Genomic DNA, 15,391 nt, shown 5'->3' with positions numbered 1-15,391 from the left:
CCTTGCCTTTCCTCAGGTTAGTTCCTTTGTCTCTTCAGGTGCTTTCAGCAGTCTTTCTTCTCAGGTGGGAAGGCAGTGAAGGGAGAGTCCTGTTTGCCTTACTCCCCAGCCTTCAATAAGATTTACATGAGGCGGGAATCTTTTGTTTCCCAGGCTTGACCTCCCCCGCCTTTTAGTGGAAAATTACTAGATGTCCAAGGTGGTGGTTGGTACCAGGTGACAGGACCACCTGACCTAGTAGTGTCACAGCTACATCCCAGGACACCTCTCAAGGCTTGTCTACGCTACCAAATGTTGTTGACAAAACTTATGTCGACACCCAAAAGTCAACAAAACAAAACTTGCCAAAGGGTGTTCACACCTGCTCCCTCTGTCGGCAGATCATGTCCACACTGGGGACACCGAATGCACCATGGCCATGTATCCCACAGTGCAGTGTTGTGAGAAGGAGGAGCTGATCGCTGCGTGAGTTCTCCCACAGCCCCCTCAGCTGCCAAGAGCCGCATCACGAGTAGCTCTGTGAGCTCTCCCTGTTGAGGAATGTGGAATAAATTGCCTAGGGAGGTTGTGGAATCTCCATCTCTGGAGATATTTAAGAGTAGGTTAGATAAATGTCTATTAGGGATGGTCTAGACAGTATTTGGTCCTGCCATGCGGGCAGGGGACTGGACTCGATGACCTCTCGAGGTCCCTTCCAGTCCAAGAATCTATGAATCTATGAATGTCCCCGTCCCCCGCAGCAGTAGTCTGTGTTCCTAGTGCCGGGCAGAACAGGAGCAGTCCAGTGATTTGCTCTTTGTTTGTTCCCCAAAGGGAGCAGCACACAGATACTTCCCGGAGCTTTGAAAGGGGAGGGCGCATACCTGCAGGGCAGCAGAGATCGAAACACTGAGCAGAGCGATCAGGGCAGGCATTGTGGGATACTGGGGGAAAGCCAGTTCTGTCCACAAAACAATCAGCAGTGTCTACACTGGCGCGCACGCGCGCGCTCTCTCTCTCTCTCTCTCTCTCTCTCTCTCTCTCTCTCTCTCGTAGGGATGGAATATTTTTGTCCCATTGTCGTGTATATGCTCTTTTTGTTGTTGTTGTTGCCAAAAGGCAATTTTTGGCCACGAAACTTGCCAGTGTAGACAAGCCCTCAGTAAGGAGAGAAATAAGTATCTTCAAAGTCTTATTGTTTCTTCCTAATGGCCCATCAAGGCTGATGGCCTGTTGTCTGGTGGGTGTCTCCCAAATACACACCCAGTTGTAATTGTTCCATAGTCAATATGTAGATTCAGAACTTCAGAGTCAACTTTAGATTCAGAAATGATCCAGGCACACAAATTGGATAATCGCATTCAGGAAATCAGAACCTTTCCAATGAGACCTTACAAAACCCATCTTGCATATTCACTCCATAACCATATTTCTATGAAGAATATGGGGTGTAACGTCACAGCCCCTTGCGGTTTGCATAGTGCGGAGTAGATTTAATTCACCCTTTTGCATGTTTCTCTTTCAGATAGTCCCTGGTCCACCTTGATGCTCCCTGGAAAAATGGAGATGGCAGAAGAAGAAGGTAGGGGCTGGAACATGACTTACAAAGTGAGTTTGGCCTGGTTTTAGGTTTGTTGCTGTGCAGAGAAACTCAGGTAACTTATTCCTGCTGCACTTCGCCAGGCGACTGCTCCATTGGAAGGAGCTTTTAGCGTGTTGGTAGATCTGGAGGTGACCCGTTTGCTTGATCCCCCCCGCTAGCCCCATAACATGACTCTCTCCAGCTGCAGGCGTGTCTGTGCAATCTCATCACCGCTGTCCTTGTACCCAGAAAGGGGCGGGGCCCAGTAACCTGACCGAGGGGCGGTTTGGGGCTGCCTGAGAGACTCAGGACAAACATGAGCAGCACCAAACTGAGAGAACGGACTACTGGGAAATCAGATTGATGGGCTGCTTTGATTAAAACGTTCAGGTGTGCGAGGGTCCCCTAATGGCGACTGGCCCTGGGATCATTGTGCAGCACTACAAGCCCAGGTGTCATGATTCTGGGCTTGATCCTGGTCTTTCCTCAGTGGAACGCTATTGCCTTCGATGCCATCGCTCCTGATTTACACCAGTGCAAGTGGCAGCAGAATCAGGGTTCTGGGGAAAGCGGGATTCAGTTCCTGGCTCTGCACAGACTTTGTGGGACCTTGACAAGTCACCTAGGGCTGGAGCTCTGGAGGTGGAGGTCTGCCACTCAGCGACTTCCGCGATGGCTGTGAGGGCTCAGCACCTCTGAGAATCAGGGGCCAGGTGCACAGCGGCGTAGATTGATGTAATTCCACTGAAGTCAGTGGTGCTGCTTCAGTCTGCCCCAGGCCCTGAATCTCTTTGCCTTACTCCTAGCTAGTGTCCCCATGTGAACTTTGATACCAAGTCGTTGGACACCAGATAAGTTCTCTTGATTACACAAGAATGGCCATACTGGGTCAGACCCATGGGTCACCGAGCCCAGTATCCTGTCTTCTGACAGTGGCCAATGCCAGGTACTTCACAAGGTATTTATTGAGCGATCCATCCCCTGTTGTGCAGTCCCAGCTTTGGGCAGTCAAAGTTTTAGGGACACCAGAGTATGAGGTTGTGTCCCTGCCCATTCTGGCTAATAGCCATTGATAGATGGACCTATTATCCAGGAACTGATCTCTTTTGTGAACCAAGTTTATGATTTTGGTCTTCACAACATCCCCTGGCAAGGAGTTCCACAGGTTGACTGTGCGTTGTGTGAAGAAAACTTCCTTTTGTTGGTTTTAAACCTGCTGCCTATTCATTTCATTTGGTGACCCCTAGTTCTTGTGTTACGAGAAGGGACAAATAACACTTCCTTATTTACTTTCTCTACACCAGTCATGATTTTATAGACCTCAATCATATCCCCCCTTAGTCGTCACTTTTCCAAGCTGAAAAGTCCCAGTCTTATTAACCTCTCCTCATACGGAAGTTGTTCTATGCCCCAAACTCTTTTTGTTGCCCTACCAAATTCACAGTCCATTTTGGTCGATTTCATGGTCATAGGATTTCAAAAATCATAAATGTCACGATTTCAGCTATTTACATCGGAATGTTCATGGTGGTGTAATTGTAGGGGTCCTGACCCAAAAAGGAGTTGTGGGAGGGAAGGGTCTGGGGGGTGTCACAAGGTTATTGTAGGGGGGTTGCAATACTGCTACCCTTGCTTTGCGCTGTCTTCAGAGCTGGATGGCCGGTGAGCGGCGGCTGCCCCTCTCTCTGTCATCCACAATGACTCCAAGATCTTTCTTGAGCACTAACAGCTAGTTTAGGACCCATCGTTTTGTATGTATAGCTGGGATTCTGTTTTCCAATCTGCATTACTTTGTATTTATCAACATTGAATTTCATTTGCCATTTTGTTTTCTAGCCATCCAGTTTAGTGAAAACCTAAGTTCCCTCTAAGCCAGTGGTTCTCAAACTTTTGTACTGGTGACCCCTTTCACACAGCAAGCCGCTGAGTGCGACACCCCCCCCCCCCAATAAATTAAAAGCACTTTTTTAATATATTTAACACCATTATAAATTGTGGAGGCAAAGCGGGGTTTGGGGTGGAGGCTGACAGCTCACAACCCCCCAGGTAATAACCTTACGACCCCCTGAGGGGTCCCGACCCCCAGTTTGAGAACCCCTGCTCTAAGCTGCGCGGCTCCGTAGCAGCCTATTAAGCGCTGCTCAGGCTGCAGCAGGGAGAGATGCCACAACCCAGCCCGGCCCAGACCTGCGGCAGCTGGGTGAGAGGCACCCCTCCCCCAGCCCAACCCCGGCCTGGACCTGCAGCGGTGGGGTGAGAGGCGCCTATCCCGCAGCCCCAGCCCTGGAGCTACTGCGGCAGGAAGAGGCACCTCTCCCCCCCAGCCCAGGTGCTGCCGCTGGGAGAGAGAGTGGGGGGGAGTCCTCTCTCCCTGCCGTAGCCCCAGGACAGCCTGCACCCCAAACCTCTCATCCCCAACCCCACCCCAGAGCCCGCACCCCCAGCCAGAGCCCTCATCTCCCTGCACCCCAACCCTCTGCCCGAGCCCTGAGCCCCCTCCCACACTCTGAACCCCTTGGCCCCACCCCCGCCACATGAATTTTGTTATGTGCACCAATATGGCAGTGATGTGTGGGGAAAAATTAGAGGGAACACTGGTGAGAACCCTTTGTAACACTTCCCAGTCAGCTTTAAACTAGCAATTTTGTATCATCTGCAAATTTTGCCACCTCATTGTTTGCCCCTTTTTCCAGATCATTTATGAATATGTTGAATAGGACTGGGCCCAGAACAGACCCCTGCCTGGGGGACACCACTATTTACCTCTCTCCATTCTGAAAACTGACCATTTATTCCTACCCTTTGTTTCCTATCTTTTAACCAGTTACCAATCCATGAGAGAACCTTCCCTCTTATCCCCTGACAGTTTACTTTGTGTAAGAGCCTTTGGTGAGGGACCTTGTCAAAGGCTTTCTGAAAATCCAAGTACCCTATATCCACTGGATCCCCCTTGTCCACATCTTTGTTTGACCCTCTCAAAGAATTTTTGTAGATTGGTGAGGCATGATTTCCCTTTACAAAAGCTACGTTGACTCTTTCTTCCCCCCCCCCCCCCCAACATATTGTGTTCATCTCTGTGTCTGATAATTCAGCTCTTTACTGTAGTTTCAACCAATTAACAATGGATCAATATTTCTTTCCAGATATAAAATTTATCACCGATGAGAAGTTTGACTTTGGTCTGTCTTCTCCTTCAGACAGGTAAGATTGAAGGGCCAGAACCTCGGCTGGTGTCAGTCAACCTGTCAGTGAACCCAACAGCTGAATTACACCAGCTGCGGGTCTGGTTTACTATCCATTCCCCTTAACGTTTTCTGTCTGTGCACTGAAGGGCCCTCCCAGGTTTCTGATCACGCCGATGGCGCTGAGTGGAAAGCCTGCTAGGAGGGCAGAGCTCTGTCCATGTCCCTCCCGCCTCACTCCACGCTGGCAGGGTGTCGGGCCTTGTGGCTCTGGGAACCTGCCACAGGAGGAGCGAGAAAACTGGGCTTGCGGTGCTTCAGCCTTAACTTGCCAAAAAAGCTATGCCTGGCCCCTTGTATCCTTGACAAACATGGTGGGATTCAGCCACAAGCATCCCTCTGGGCCAGCTGCTCTCCTGGGGTCTGACCCTGCCAACATGGAAGCAGACCTCCTGCCTTCGCTGGGACCAGTCGTGGGCGGACAGTTACTGGTGCGCACGCAGGGTCAGCCCCTTGAGTGGTAAATCTGATCAGCCACTGCAAAGCCGTAAAGCTGCCAGGTCAGACACGTAGGAAGGGCAGGGCAAGTCCCACCCAGGCAGGTCAGCCAGGCTCTGACTGGCTCCAGTTAGTAACCAAGGTGCAGCTGGAAAGAGGAAATACTTCCCTGCCTCCGGCTGTAGCCTGAGCCGTGCGGAGCTGGGTGGTCTCCGCTCCGTCCGGGCTCTGGTAACCGTAGCTTTGCACCCACAGCCAGGAGGAGGAGCGTGTCGAGGAGGAGGAGCTCCGGCACGTTGACAGGGGCGTGGCACAAAGGCTCGACCTGAATGTGCAGCAGAGGGAGGGCGCCAGAGAGTGCCTGGCCCGATGGAGCCCGCTGAGTCCCGAGAAGCTGGAGGAGATCGTGAAGGAGGCCAACCGACTGGCCGTGCAGCTGGAGAGATGCAGCCTGCAGGAGAAGGAAAACGCCAGCTCCGGGGCGCTGGGTCCAGCCGGGGAGCCCCTTATGCCCGCGCGGCTCCTGCACAAGGAGCGGGCGAGCCCCCGGAGCCCCCGGCGCGAGACCTTCGTGGTGAAGAACAGCCCTGTCAGGGCGCTGCTGCCCACCGTGGAGCCAGAAACGCCCCTCCCCCTGGGGAAAAGCCCCTCACCATGTGCCAGAGCAGCGCTGACTCCCCCCCGCCTCCGACACAAGCTGGGCAGCTGCTCCGCTGGCAGCGAACGGCTCCGTAAGAAATCCACCCCCAGCAAGGGCCCTGCTCTGTCGCCCACAAAGAGACCTCAGAGCAGCAAGAAGGTAGATGGGCTGCTGAGAGGGAGAGGTGCTGGGGGGCCTGCGTGGGGCTCTGTCCTCCATGGCCAGCTCTGGCAGGTGAGGGGTTAGTCTGGAACTCAGCCCCCCTTCCTGCCAGAAGGGTGAAGGAGCGTTCTCTCCCATCCACCGCGAACCTCCTGATCTGCTGCTCCGTGTCTGGGTCCCGGTGCCTTCCTGGCGCTGCACAACGCTCATGCCAAGACCCAATGCTTGTAAATTTCTCTGCTGCCCACAGTTCCCAGTAGCAGCCATGAAACTGACCACAGGTGTCTACTTTCAAACTGCAGGCACCTGCGAAGAGCTTTGAGCAGCACCAGCGGCACCGGCCCAGTCTGTCTGCAGACTCAGGCAGGCAGCGCTGCACCCAGGTCACGTGAGGGAGGTTTGGCCTCCCAAGCATAAGATCAAGGAACTCTAGTTCAACAAGCGAAAACTTTAAATTCTGCCTAAACAACTGGCTTTGACCCAGCCCTTCCCTGAGGGAGGCCTCCCGTTTGTCCATGGCAAGTCACGACTTTCCCGCCATGCAAAGTGCTGTCCAAGAGCAAAGTATTTGTTATCAGCTTTCCCTCCTGTAAAGTGGAGCCAGTCCCCTGGCATGAAACGTTCACCTCCTGGTGTCCTCAGGAGGTTGGGGTGCCTCCTGCTGGCCCTGGGGCTGAAAAACCAGGGCAGTGAGCTGAACTGGGGCATCCCATGCGGCAGCCAGAGCAAGAGCTGGGCTCGTGGCAGTGCCTTTGGGGGAACTGTTTGAATGAACCGAGCCTGCGGGTGTGCAGGCAGCAGGTGCTAACGTGTAGGGACCCGTGTGGGGGCTCTCGTGTCACTTAAGGGTGCCCAGTCCCTGGGCTCACATCGCTGCTGGGCTGTCGGGATTCCCAAGTTGAATGGGACTGGGCCAGGTCAGCACAGGGGTGGGGGACCTCTCAGGAGCACCGAGGGGCTGCAGGGAGGAGTGGGGGCCCAGTGGGGGTTGCTGTCTCCTATGCCCCAGTGCGGCCCTAAGGGGGGGGCCCTGTGCTGCTACCCGGGGTGGTCGTTCAGATGGGATCTAAAACCGAGGGCCTGGCCGCTTGTGGGTCTTAAAGATGCCCTGGCATCAGGAGTGTGACCTCCAGCATGTTCTGCCTCCTGAACTCCCACAGAGCTACAGCTGGAGACAGTATCTCTTCCCCCTCCCCCTGCCACCCAATCCTCTGCTGCTGCTGTGGAGCCTTGTCCCGCCCCCCAGAGGTGACTGCCTGACCCCCCAGGTTATTGCTATGTCAATTTGAAGACTGCAGTGTGCTTTGGGGTTCCGGTCGCCAGGGAGAGGCAGGTGTCTGATCACCACTTCACCTCGCTTTATCCCTCTTGCCGCATTAGCTGAGCCTCCAGGACCCGCCCCACAGCCGTGCATCGCCCGCAGCGGGGAGGAGAGAACCGATGGGCCCCAGGTCGTCCCCCGCCCAGCCCCGCCCTGCACAGGAGCCCTCGCCGCCCCGCAGGAGAGCAGAACCACTTCAGGAAGCAAGTGCAGGTAACCAGGCTTCCGAGCAGACTGCTGAGCACGGGGGTGGGGAGCTGATCCTCCTCGCTTCGCCCTCTGTGCGGGGCATGCCGTGCAGCGGCAGCATGGGATCGGGGGGGTCTGCATCCCTGTGTGCCACCGAGCCGGGCCCTGCACCGTCTAGCACGTAGTGGGCACTGGGGGCAGCGTGGGCCCATGCAGAGGGGCAGGGGCCGATGCCTCCCAGGTTCATCAGTAGCAGATCGGCTGCGCTGCCCCTCTGCCTTTGTGGGGAGGATTTGGGATCCCAGGGTATAGATGTCCCAGGCAGGATGTGTCCCCGAATGGCCGTGTGTTTGCAGGTCCCTATTGCTGCCCCTGCCAGAGCCGGCCTCAGGGTGTCTCGCATGAGGTCTCTGGGAATCCACTCCCACCCTTGCACGCCCTTCTCATCCAGCAGGGAGCCAGCGCCCCGTAGTGCTCTGCTCTGGGAGGGGCCTCCTTCCAGTGCGGGAGAAGAAAACAAAATGGGTTTTTATGCCTGGAAAATAATTGTCATGTGCCAAGCAGGACGGGCTGGCTGGGACTGGGTTGGCCTCCAGCATGGACCAGCTCCAGAGAAGTGCTGCTAACCCATTCTGCTGAGCCATCAGGGCCAGGGACAAGCCCACGCTTCCCAGGAACCAGCCATCAAATCAGGTCCCTCCAGTAGCCCAAAGAGTCAGCCCCGGATGTCACCCAGGTCTCGAGTTAGCCACTGCGCTTTGTGCCGGCAGTTGTTGGCAGCCACATTTCGTGGCTCTGAGACAGCCTGATGTGAGGATCTGTCGGGCGCCAGGCCTCGAAGTGCTGTGGCTGCAGAGGGGGAAAGGGGGTGCAGAATCGGATCTCAGTCACTGTCACCTGCAGCCACTGGCAAGATCGGCTGCTGCCTGGAGTGGGAGCCGAGGAAGGGCAGGGGAAGATGGGGATCGCAGCAGCGTAATCAGGACAAACATGTTCAGGCCCTGGCCCCTCGGTCAGCGATCTGCACTCAGTGATCAGGGGCTGTGGGGGGAGTCCAGGGCCAGGCTCGGGCTTTAAAAGCCAGTTGGCATCCGGGACTACGAGCAGGGGCAGTAAATGTGGAGCCTCGGGTGATGGGGGGGCTATTGGCAGCCCCGAGGGACTGTGAGCGGGGGCGGGAGGGGGAATGGTGGAGCTCCTGGGGGGGGTAGCAGCAGGGCCCTCCAGTGACTGGGGATTGAGGGGGTGGCAGAGCCCCCAAGGGACTGCGAGTGGGGGTGGGAGTAAGGGTGCCTCCCCACCCAAGGAAAGGGGGGCATGGGGGGCTCTCTTGGGACCTGCCTGAATTCAGCCTTAATGGCTCCTGCTTTCCTTTCTGCCCCATCAGGTCGGGCTAAGGCCTCCAGGGACGATGCTCCCCAGCTCCCAGCCAGCGCCGGGCCTGCCCGCAGTGCACATGCCCACCAGACCCAGGCCACGAGCACGGCCGCCCCTGTGCCCACGAGTCGCCGCCTGATGCCCAGCGGCATCCCCAAGCCAGCCAGTCGCAGTGTCGTCCTGAGCAGGGCTGCCGTGTCCAGGAGGCCCAGCCAGCCGCAGCCCATGGGCCATGGCTCAGCTGGCAGGAGGGTGCTGCCGAGCGCAGCCGGACAGAGAGGTGAGAGCCCCGGGGGGGGGGCAAGCAGAGCACATCACTCGCCCCAGGATTGGGGACTGGGACAGACCCGCGGGGAGCTCCCGTGTCCTGCTCGCGCTGGGCTGGGACTGGGTCTGAGTTAGCAAGACTCTGCGTTAGCAGGGGGCCAAGGCAGCCCTTCCCTGGGCAATTAGTGCCTCCGCCATAGACGCCACCCCTGAGCCAGCCTGGCTGTGCCCATGTAAGCCCCGCCCAGCCCCCCAGAGCAGCCCCGTGGCCCCTAGTCCTGCTGGGAGCTGGAGCCGCTTGCAGAGTGTAAATGGGGGGGTGGCCCACCCCGCCCCCTGGGATCCTGTCCCAGGCTGGAGCTTTGTGGGCACACAAGCTCTAGCTGGGCTGCCCCTCCCCCCAGGAGCATGGAAGTGTCTCTGCATTGTTACAATGGTCTAAGCGGTTGGCTCGTGCCCTGATGCCCATAGGGTGCCACTTGGTGGCACCTGGAGCTGGATCTCCATTTCCAAGCAGTGACGCTGCCCAGGTTACTGCCAGGTTTGCCAGAACCGATTCCCCAGCCTAGCCCAGGCCCCCGAGCTGCTGGCCAGGAGCCCCAGTGGCCCGGGCCATCTGGTGCTGGAGAGAGATCTCAGCAGCATCCTGTATCCTTGTGCCCTAGAGGCTCAGACGTTCCGGCTGGGCTGGGCTGCGCTTCCTACTGACTTTTTCCTTTGCCCGCAGGCCCCGGCCCCCAGCGGGCAGCCACTCCAGGCAGCAGGCTGCAGCCGCCCCGGAAGGTGACCTTGCCCAGCTCTCTGAGGTAAAGCTCTCCCGCAGTGTGGGGTGTGAGCCGTATGGGAGCAGAGCTGCAGATCAGAGCAATCCCTGAGAGCGGTTTGCCCCAGGGCTGGCGCCGCCTGCAGGCTTCCTACGTAACTGCATGGACACTTCAGGAGCAAAGCTGCCCGTCGGTGAGAGCAGAGTCCTTGCCTGTGGCCAGGCCTAGGTTGCAGCCACCTCGCTGCAGGATTCCTGTGGCAGAAGCTGTCCATCTCGCCCTGTGTGTTCTGCAGCCCGTCAGTGGCTGTCTTGTTCATTAACCCTACAGCCACTTGTCCTCCCCGCAGGCCTGGGGCTGCTCCCTGAGAAATCACTTTGGCTTTGGCCCAGGATCCCCCAGCGCTAAGGGCCCAGCACCCCCAGTTGAGCCAGGTTTGCAGCAGGGCTCTGCATGGTGGGTGTTGAGCTCTCTGGAAAACCTGGATCCATGTCGTCCCAGCACATGGGCTTTGGTCTTTAATCTTCCTCCCCCTGGCCATCTGCGTCCATTGATGGATGTCTGATGCCCCCAAGTCCATGTGGCCTGCCTCACTCGGCTTCCTGCCCTGACACTGGACTGCGATAAAACGGTTTGGGACCACACACCGCCGAGACCCTGATCCTCCTCGTGCTGCCAGAACCGGACTGACCCTTCACCTGCCTGCGGGGCATTGTCTTGCTGTGTCCGGGCATCTGTCAGCAGCACATGCCAGCTTGGAGGACACAGGAGAACTCAGGACCGCCACCTGCTAGGCTGGCAGCCTGAACTCCCCAGCTTTGAGCCTCCGGAGTGAAGGCGCTTCGGGGGGGTCGTGGTTAGTTTTACTTTGCTTTTTAGATGGAGGAGTGGGAAATGCTGAACTTGTTCCGTGCGTGTGGACCATGCTGGCCTCGCCTGATCTCATATGGTGGCTGCCTCCCTACGTGTTTAGTAGTTATAGATGGAGCGGGCCAGGAAACGGGGCTTCCCTGGAAAATCAAAATCCAAAATAGTTTGATTCTGAAATGCTGCCGCAGTGCCTTGTGGGAGTTGTAGTTCAGGTGTCTTGTGCCCCGTTGTTCTCTAAAGGTTAAGCTCCCTGGTCAGACTACATCTCCCATGGTGCACCATGGAAAGGGGAAGCAGTGCCTCATGGGAATTGTAGTTTGGGTGCCTCACACTCCCAATCTCTGTGTGCCAGGCTCCCTGATTGGATTCTGCCTCCATTACTTGCTCTGGCCTGGCATTTGCCATCATGCATGGCCTCCTCTCACCAAGAGGAGAGACCATGGGGCATGATGGGAAATGTCTCAAAAAACTATATTACAGTTGGAAAAGGTACAGAAAAGGTCAACAAAAATGAGTAGGGGCATGGAACAGCTTCCATCTGAGAGATTAAAAAGACTGGGACTGTTCAGCTTGGAAAAGAGACGACGAAGGGAGGATATGATAGAGGTCTATAAAATCATGACTGGTGTGGAAAAAGTAAATGAGGAAGTGTTATTTACTCCTCATAAAACAAGAACTAGGGGTCACCCAATGAAATTAGTAGGCAGCAGGTTTAAAACAAACAAAAGGAAGCATTTCTTCACACAACGCACAGTCAACCTGTGGAACTCCTTGCCAGAGGATGTTGTGAAGGCCAAGACCATAACAGGGTTCAAAAAAGAACTAGGTAAGTTCATGGAGGATAGGTCCATCAATGGCTATTAGCCTGGATGGGCAGGGATAGTGGCCCTAGCCTCTGTTTGCCAGACGCTGGAAATGGGCGACAGGGGATGGATCACTTGATGAATCCCTGTTCTGTTCATTCCCTCTGGGGCACCTGGCATTGGCCACTGTCGGAAGACGGGATACTGGGCTAGATGGACCTTTGGTCTGACCCAGTAGGGCCATTCTTATGGTCTTAGCCCTGCCAGGGAGCCCAGGCAATAGAGGACAACGGGTGCATGAAGCACCACGACTGCATTTCAGAATCAAAATACTTAGTTTTGGGATGAGTTTCTCAACAAAAATTGGAAAATTTCTTTGGAAATTAGAGACACTTCATCCCAAATTCCTGTGGTTGAAAACTCAGGTGTCTGACACAACTGTTTTTGAAGGATGGAGGAGTGGCACTAGGGCCCTGGTATAGACCCTGGCACAGGGCACTAGGGCTCTGGGCAACCCACCCTGGCAGGCAGGTTAGGCCCACAAATGAGTTGGGTTTCCAGGGCTGCCTTCGCTCCTGCTGTGAGTTACTTCCTGTGAGCACGTCTCCACTGCGTGCAGTGGGGCTGGAACATCCTTCCCTGCCCCAGGGGCCTCGCTGCCCTGGCAGAAAGGTGCCGGCGGGGGGATGAAAATCCAGCCCAGCTGCAGTAGGGGCGGCAGAATCTGAGAGAGAGAGAGTGTGTGTGTAAACAACTCCGTGAAAGCTGGGCCAGATCCTCAGCTGGTGTAAACTGGTGTCTCTCCATCAGCTGCAGCAGAGCTACCTCCATTCCACAGGGGTGGGAGGTCCTGGCCCTGTATTATAACATTAACCCTTCCCCCTCCAGCACTGGATCCCTAGACCCACCACACCCCTGGCTCACACCGTGAAGCTGACCCACAACCTGTCAGTCTAGCTTTAGGCTGAGCAAAGAGCCCCGATGGGCGCAGCACAGCCGGACCGTCCCTTTGCTCTGCTCTGGATTCTTGGTGTGGGAGCTCGGGGCTGGGGGGGACTAGGATCCTGTGTTAGCCAAGACCATCTCGTGCTGCGCAGCAGCGCCCCCCATGCTCTGTAACTGGGGCCTGAGCCTCGGAGAGGCCCCTGGAGGTAGTATCCAAGCCGAAAGCGGCTCAGCTGATCTGGGGCCCACGTTCTTGGGAGCCAGCCGGAGCCGCCTGTGGCCTGATCTTCAGAGGGGCTGCAGGTTTCCAGCTGTTTGGAAAATCTCCCCCATGCTTCAGGTGGGTCTGCAAACACTGGCGCTGGTGTGGCACTGAAATGCTGTGAACTGAGCCCCCCGTGGCGGCTGGCCCCACCTACCTGGCACAAGCGTTGTTAAAAGAGGAGCTATTTTACTCTGTTTATGGGCATTGAAACACTAACGCTTGCAGAAGGGCTCGGCTCCGTACCTGACTCTCTCTCTTTAATACACTCTATTTTTAAACAAAGCCGGTGGCTGCTGGTCTCTTTCCCACAAGGCAGCGGCTGGGCTGGGGAGAGAACTGAGCAGGGCCCTGGCAAGCAGCGTCCAGCCCTATGGAGAGGCCCGTCCCGGGCAGCCTGTTGTGGGAGCTGGGCCTCTGGCTCCCTTTCCTTGCAGAGTAACCCCCTCTGCAGACCTGGGAGAGTCGGGCCCAGGGCGTTAATGCATGTAGGGAGCTGCTGGGGCTGCGCTGGTGCCTTGTCACCCAGCGCGGGTGCTCCCACCAGCAGAGCAGCTCCCGTGTAATTGTTGCCTTCTGGCCCGGGCAGGGGAGCAAGTTCAAGCCAGATGAGCTCAGCCCCCCCCAGCAGGTGCTAGGACACCCCCCCCGAGCCTCAGGCTGCTGCTGCTCCGGCTCCATTGCACCAGCTCAGCCGGGGCGTGGGGCCTCCCTGCCCCCACCCTGACATCACCTCTTCTGGCAGCCCAGTGGGGAGCTGGGCATGGGGGCCCTGTGCAGGGCCACTGGGGTCTTTCCATGGGAGGCAGGTGGCTATGGCTCAGTCCTAGGGACTTTCCTGAGGTCACCCAGTGAGCCTGCGCCAGGCAGAGGGGGCAGGCCAGGCCAGAGACACCGACCCCGCCTGCACCAATCCCTCCCCTGCCCGCCTCCTCCCACCACACCAACTCCACCTGTGCTGACCCCTCCCCTGTCCATCCCCACACCAACCCTGCTTGCACCGACCTCTCCCCCACCCCCAAACTGCTACCTACAGACCCCCCTGCACAATACAGCTCCCCTCCCCCACACCTACCCCTGCAGCACACTGAGGGGGTGGGGGCTGTTCCCCTAGCAGAGCTGCCCCACCCCCAAGAAACACCCCCAGGTTCTCTCCTTCTGGGAGCAGGCCTCAGTCAGCACTTCCCATGCTGCGCTGCCAGCCAGGGCTGCCCAGCTCTGCCGTAGTGTGCCAGGCACCGGGGGGAGGGGGAAGACTCACACTGGGCCCCTCTTCTCGAAGCCCCACTCCTGGGCCAGGCAGGCGGCTTTGGTGGCTAGGACATGGAGGAAAAGGCTCATCTACGGGGTGGGAGAGGGTGGGTCAGCAGCGGGAGGCAGGGCCCCCCCTGCCCCTATGCGGGCAGAGGAGCAAATTCAAGCCAGCTGAGCTCAGCCCCCCCCCAGCAGGTGCTAGGAACCCCCCTGAGCCTCGGGGGTGCTGCTGCTCCAGTTCCCTGCCCCCACCCTGACATCATCTCTTCTGGCAGCCCAGTGGGGAGCCAGGATTGGGGGCCCTGATTAGGGCCACTGGGGTCTTTCCATGGGAGTCAGTGGGCTATGGCTCAGTCCTAGTGACTTTCCTGAGGTCACCTAGTGATCCTGTAGCACAAGTGGGAGCAGAACCCAGGAGTCCTGGTGCCTATGACCCTGCCCCAAACTCAACCCCCTGCAGAGCCTAGCCCAGAACCCAGGGACCTGCCTTGGCTCTGCTGCGCCCCCCTGGGGTGCACCCTGCAGGGGGAGAAGCTCCAGCATTGGCCAAAGTAGCCTCTCAGCCAGGACTGGGTTTGAATTGACACACAGGCTGAGTCCTGCAGTAAAACAACCCACCTGGGCTGTGCACTTGGCAGAATTGTCGCTGGATCCCCCCAGCGGGCCCCACACCTCGGAGGGGGCTCTGGCAGCAGGGTGCCTGGGCGAGCCTGGGTCCAGCTGATGCAGGGCTTTGGGGACACAGCAGTGAGGGTGGGGTAACTAGAGGGGCCTGACCCCAGGCCAGTGGACCAGGGGCTGGGAGCAGAGCCAGGGTGCTGCCTCATGCTCTACAGATCTCCCCCCGCCCCCCCGCCCAGCCCTGAGCTAACTGGGGGCTGTCACGTGTGAGCCACAGGGCGGCGTCCTGGCCTGAGCCCCCAGGGCTCTCACAGCAGCTGAGCCCATTTACACCGGCTGAGGCTGGGTCAGAGCGTCCCAGATCCTCAGCTACCCGCCTTCCCCCTGCAGCAGGCATCCATGAGCTGAGGGCAACGAGCAGCCAGCCACGTGTGTGTGCCCACAGCTCGGGGGGTTAGGGCCAGAGCCCGGGGGTCGCTCCTCACACGGCTTTGCCCAGTCGGCCCCAGAGCACGTGGCTTCACGCAGGAGGCCACAAGTCAGGGCTCAGCTGTTCTTCACAATGCAACAGCTAAACAAACCCCAGACCCAGTATGGCTGGGGCCATGGGGCCACAAAACCAGCATGGAGCTGGCCACGGGCTGGGCCTGTCCCTGTCCCCCTGCACCACTTGTT

The 15,391-nt window shown here is 57.6% G+C and overlaps 1 protein-coding gene across 1 annotated transcript; it reads left to right on the top strand.

The window, feature by feature from the left end:
• On the top strand, window positions 1–11,376 carry LOC112101713 (proline/serine-rich coiled-coil protein 1). Its single transcript, XM_024192587.1, has 7 exons — window positions 1–16; window positions 1,505–1,561; window positions 4,705–4,762; window positions 5,497–6,040; window positions 7,424–7,577; window positions 8,941–9,210; window positions 9,925–11,376. Exons 2-7 carry the CDS (start codon window positions 1,525–1,527, stop codon window positions 10,005–10,007), a joined length of 1,146 nt encoding a protein of 381 aa, XP_024048355.1. The 5' UTR covers window positions 1–16; window positions 1,505–1,524; the 3' UTR covers window positions 10,008–11,376.
• Window positions 11,377–15,391: the final 4,015 nt, after the last annotated feature.

This window comes from Terrapene carolina, unplaced genomic scaffold, assembly GCF_002925995.2.
Source record: "Terrapene carolina triunguis isolate 2854851 unplaced genomic scaffold, T_m_triunguis-2.0 Scaffold32200, whole genome shotgun sequence".
Classification (NCBI taxonomy): domain Eukaryota; kingdom Metazoa; phylum Chordata; order Testudines; family Emydidae; genus Terrapene; species Terrapene triunguis.
This window is presented reverse-complemented; position numbering and strand designations above follow the sequence as displayed.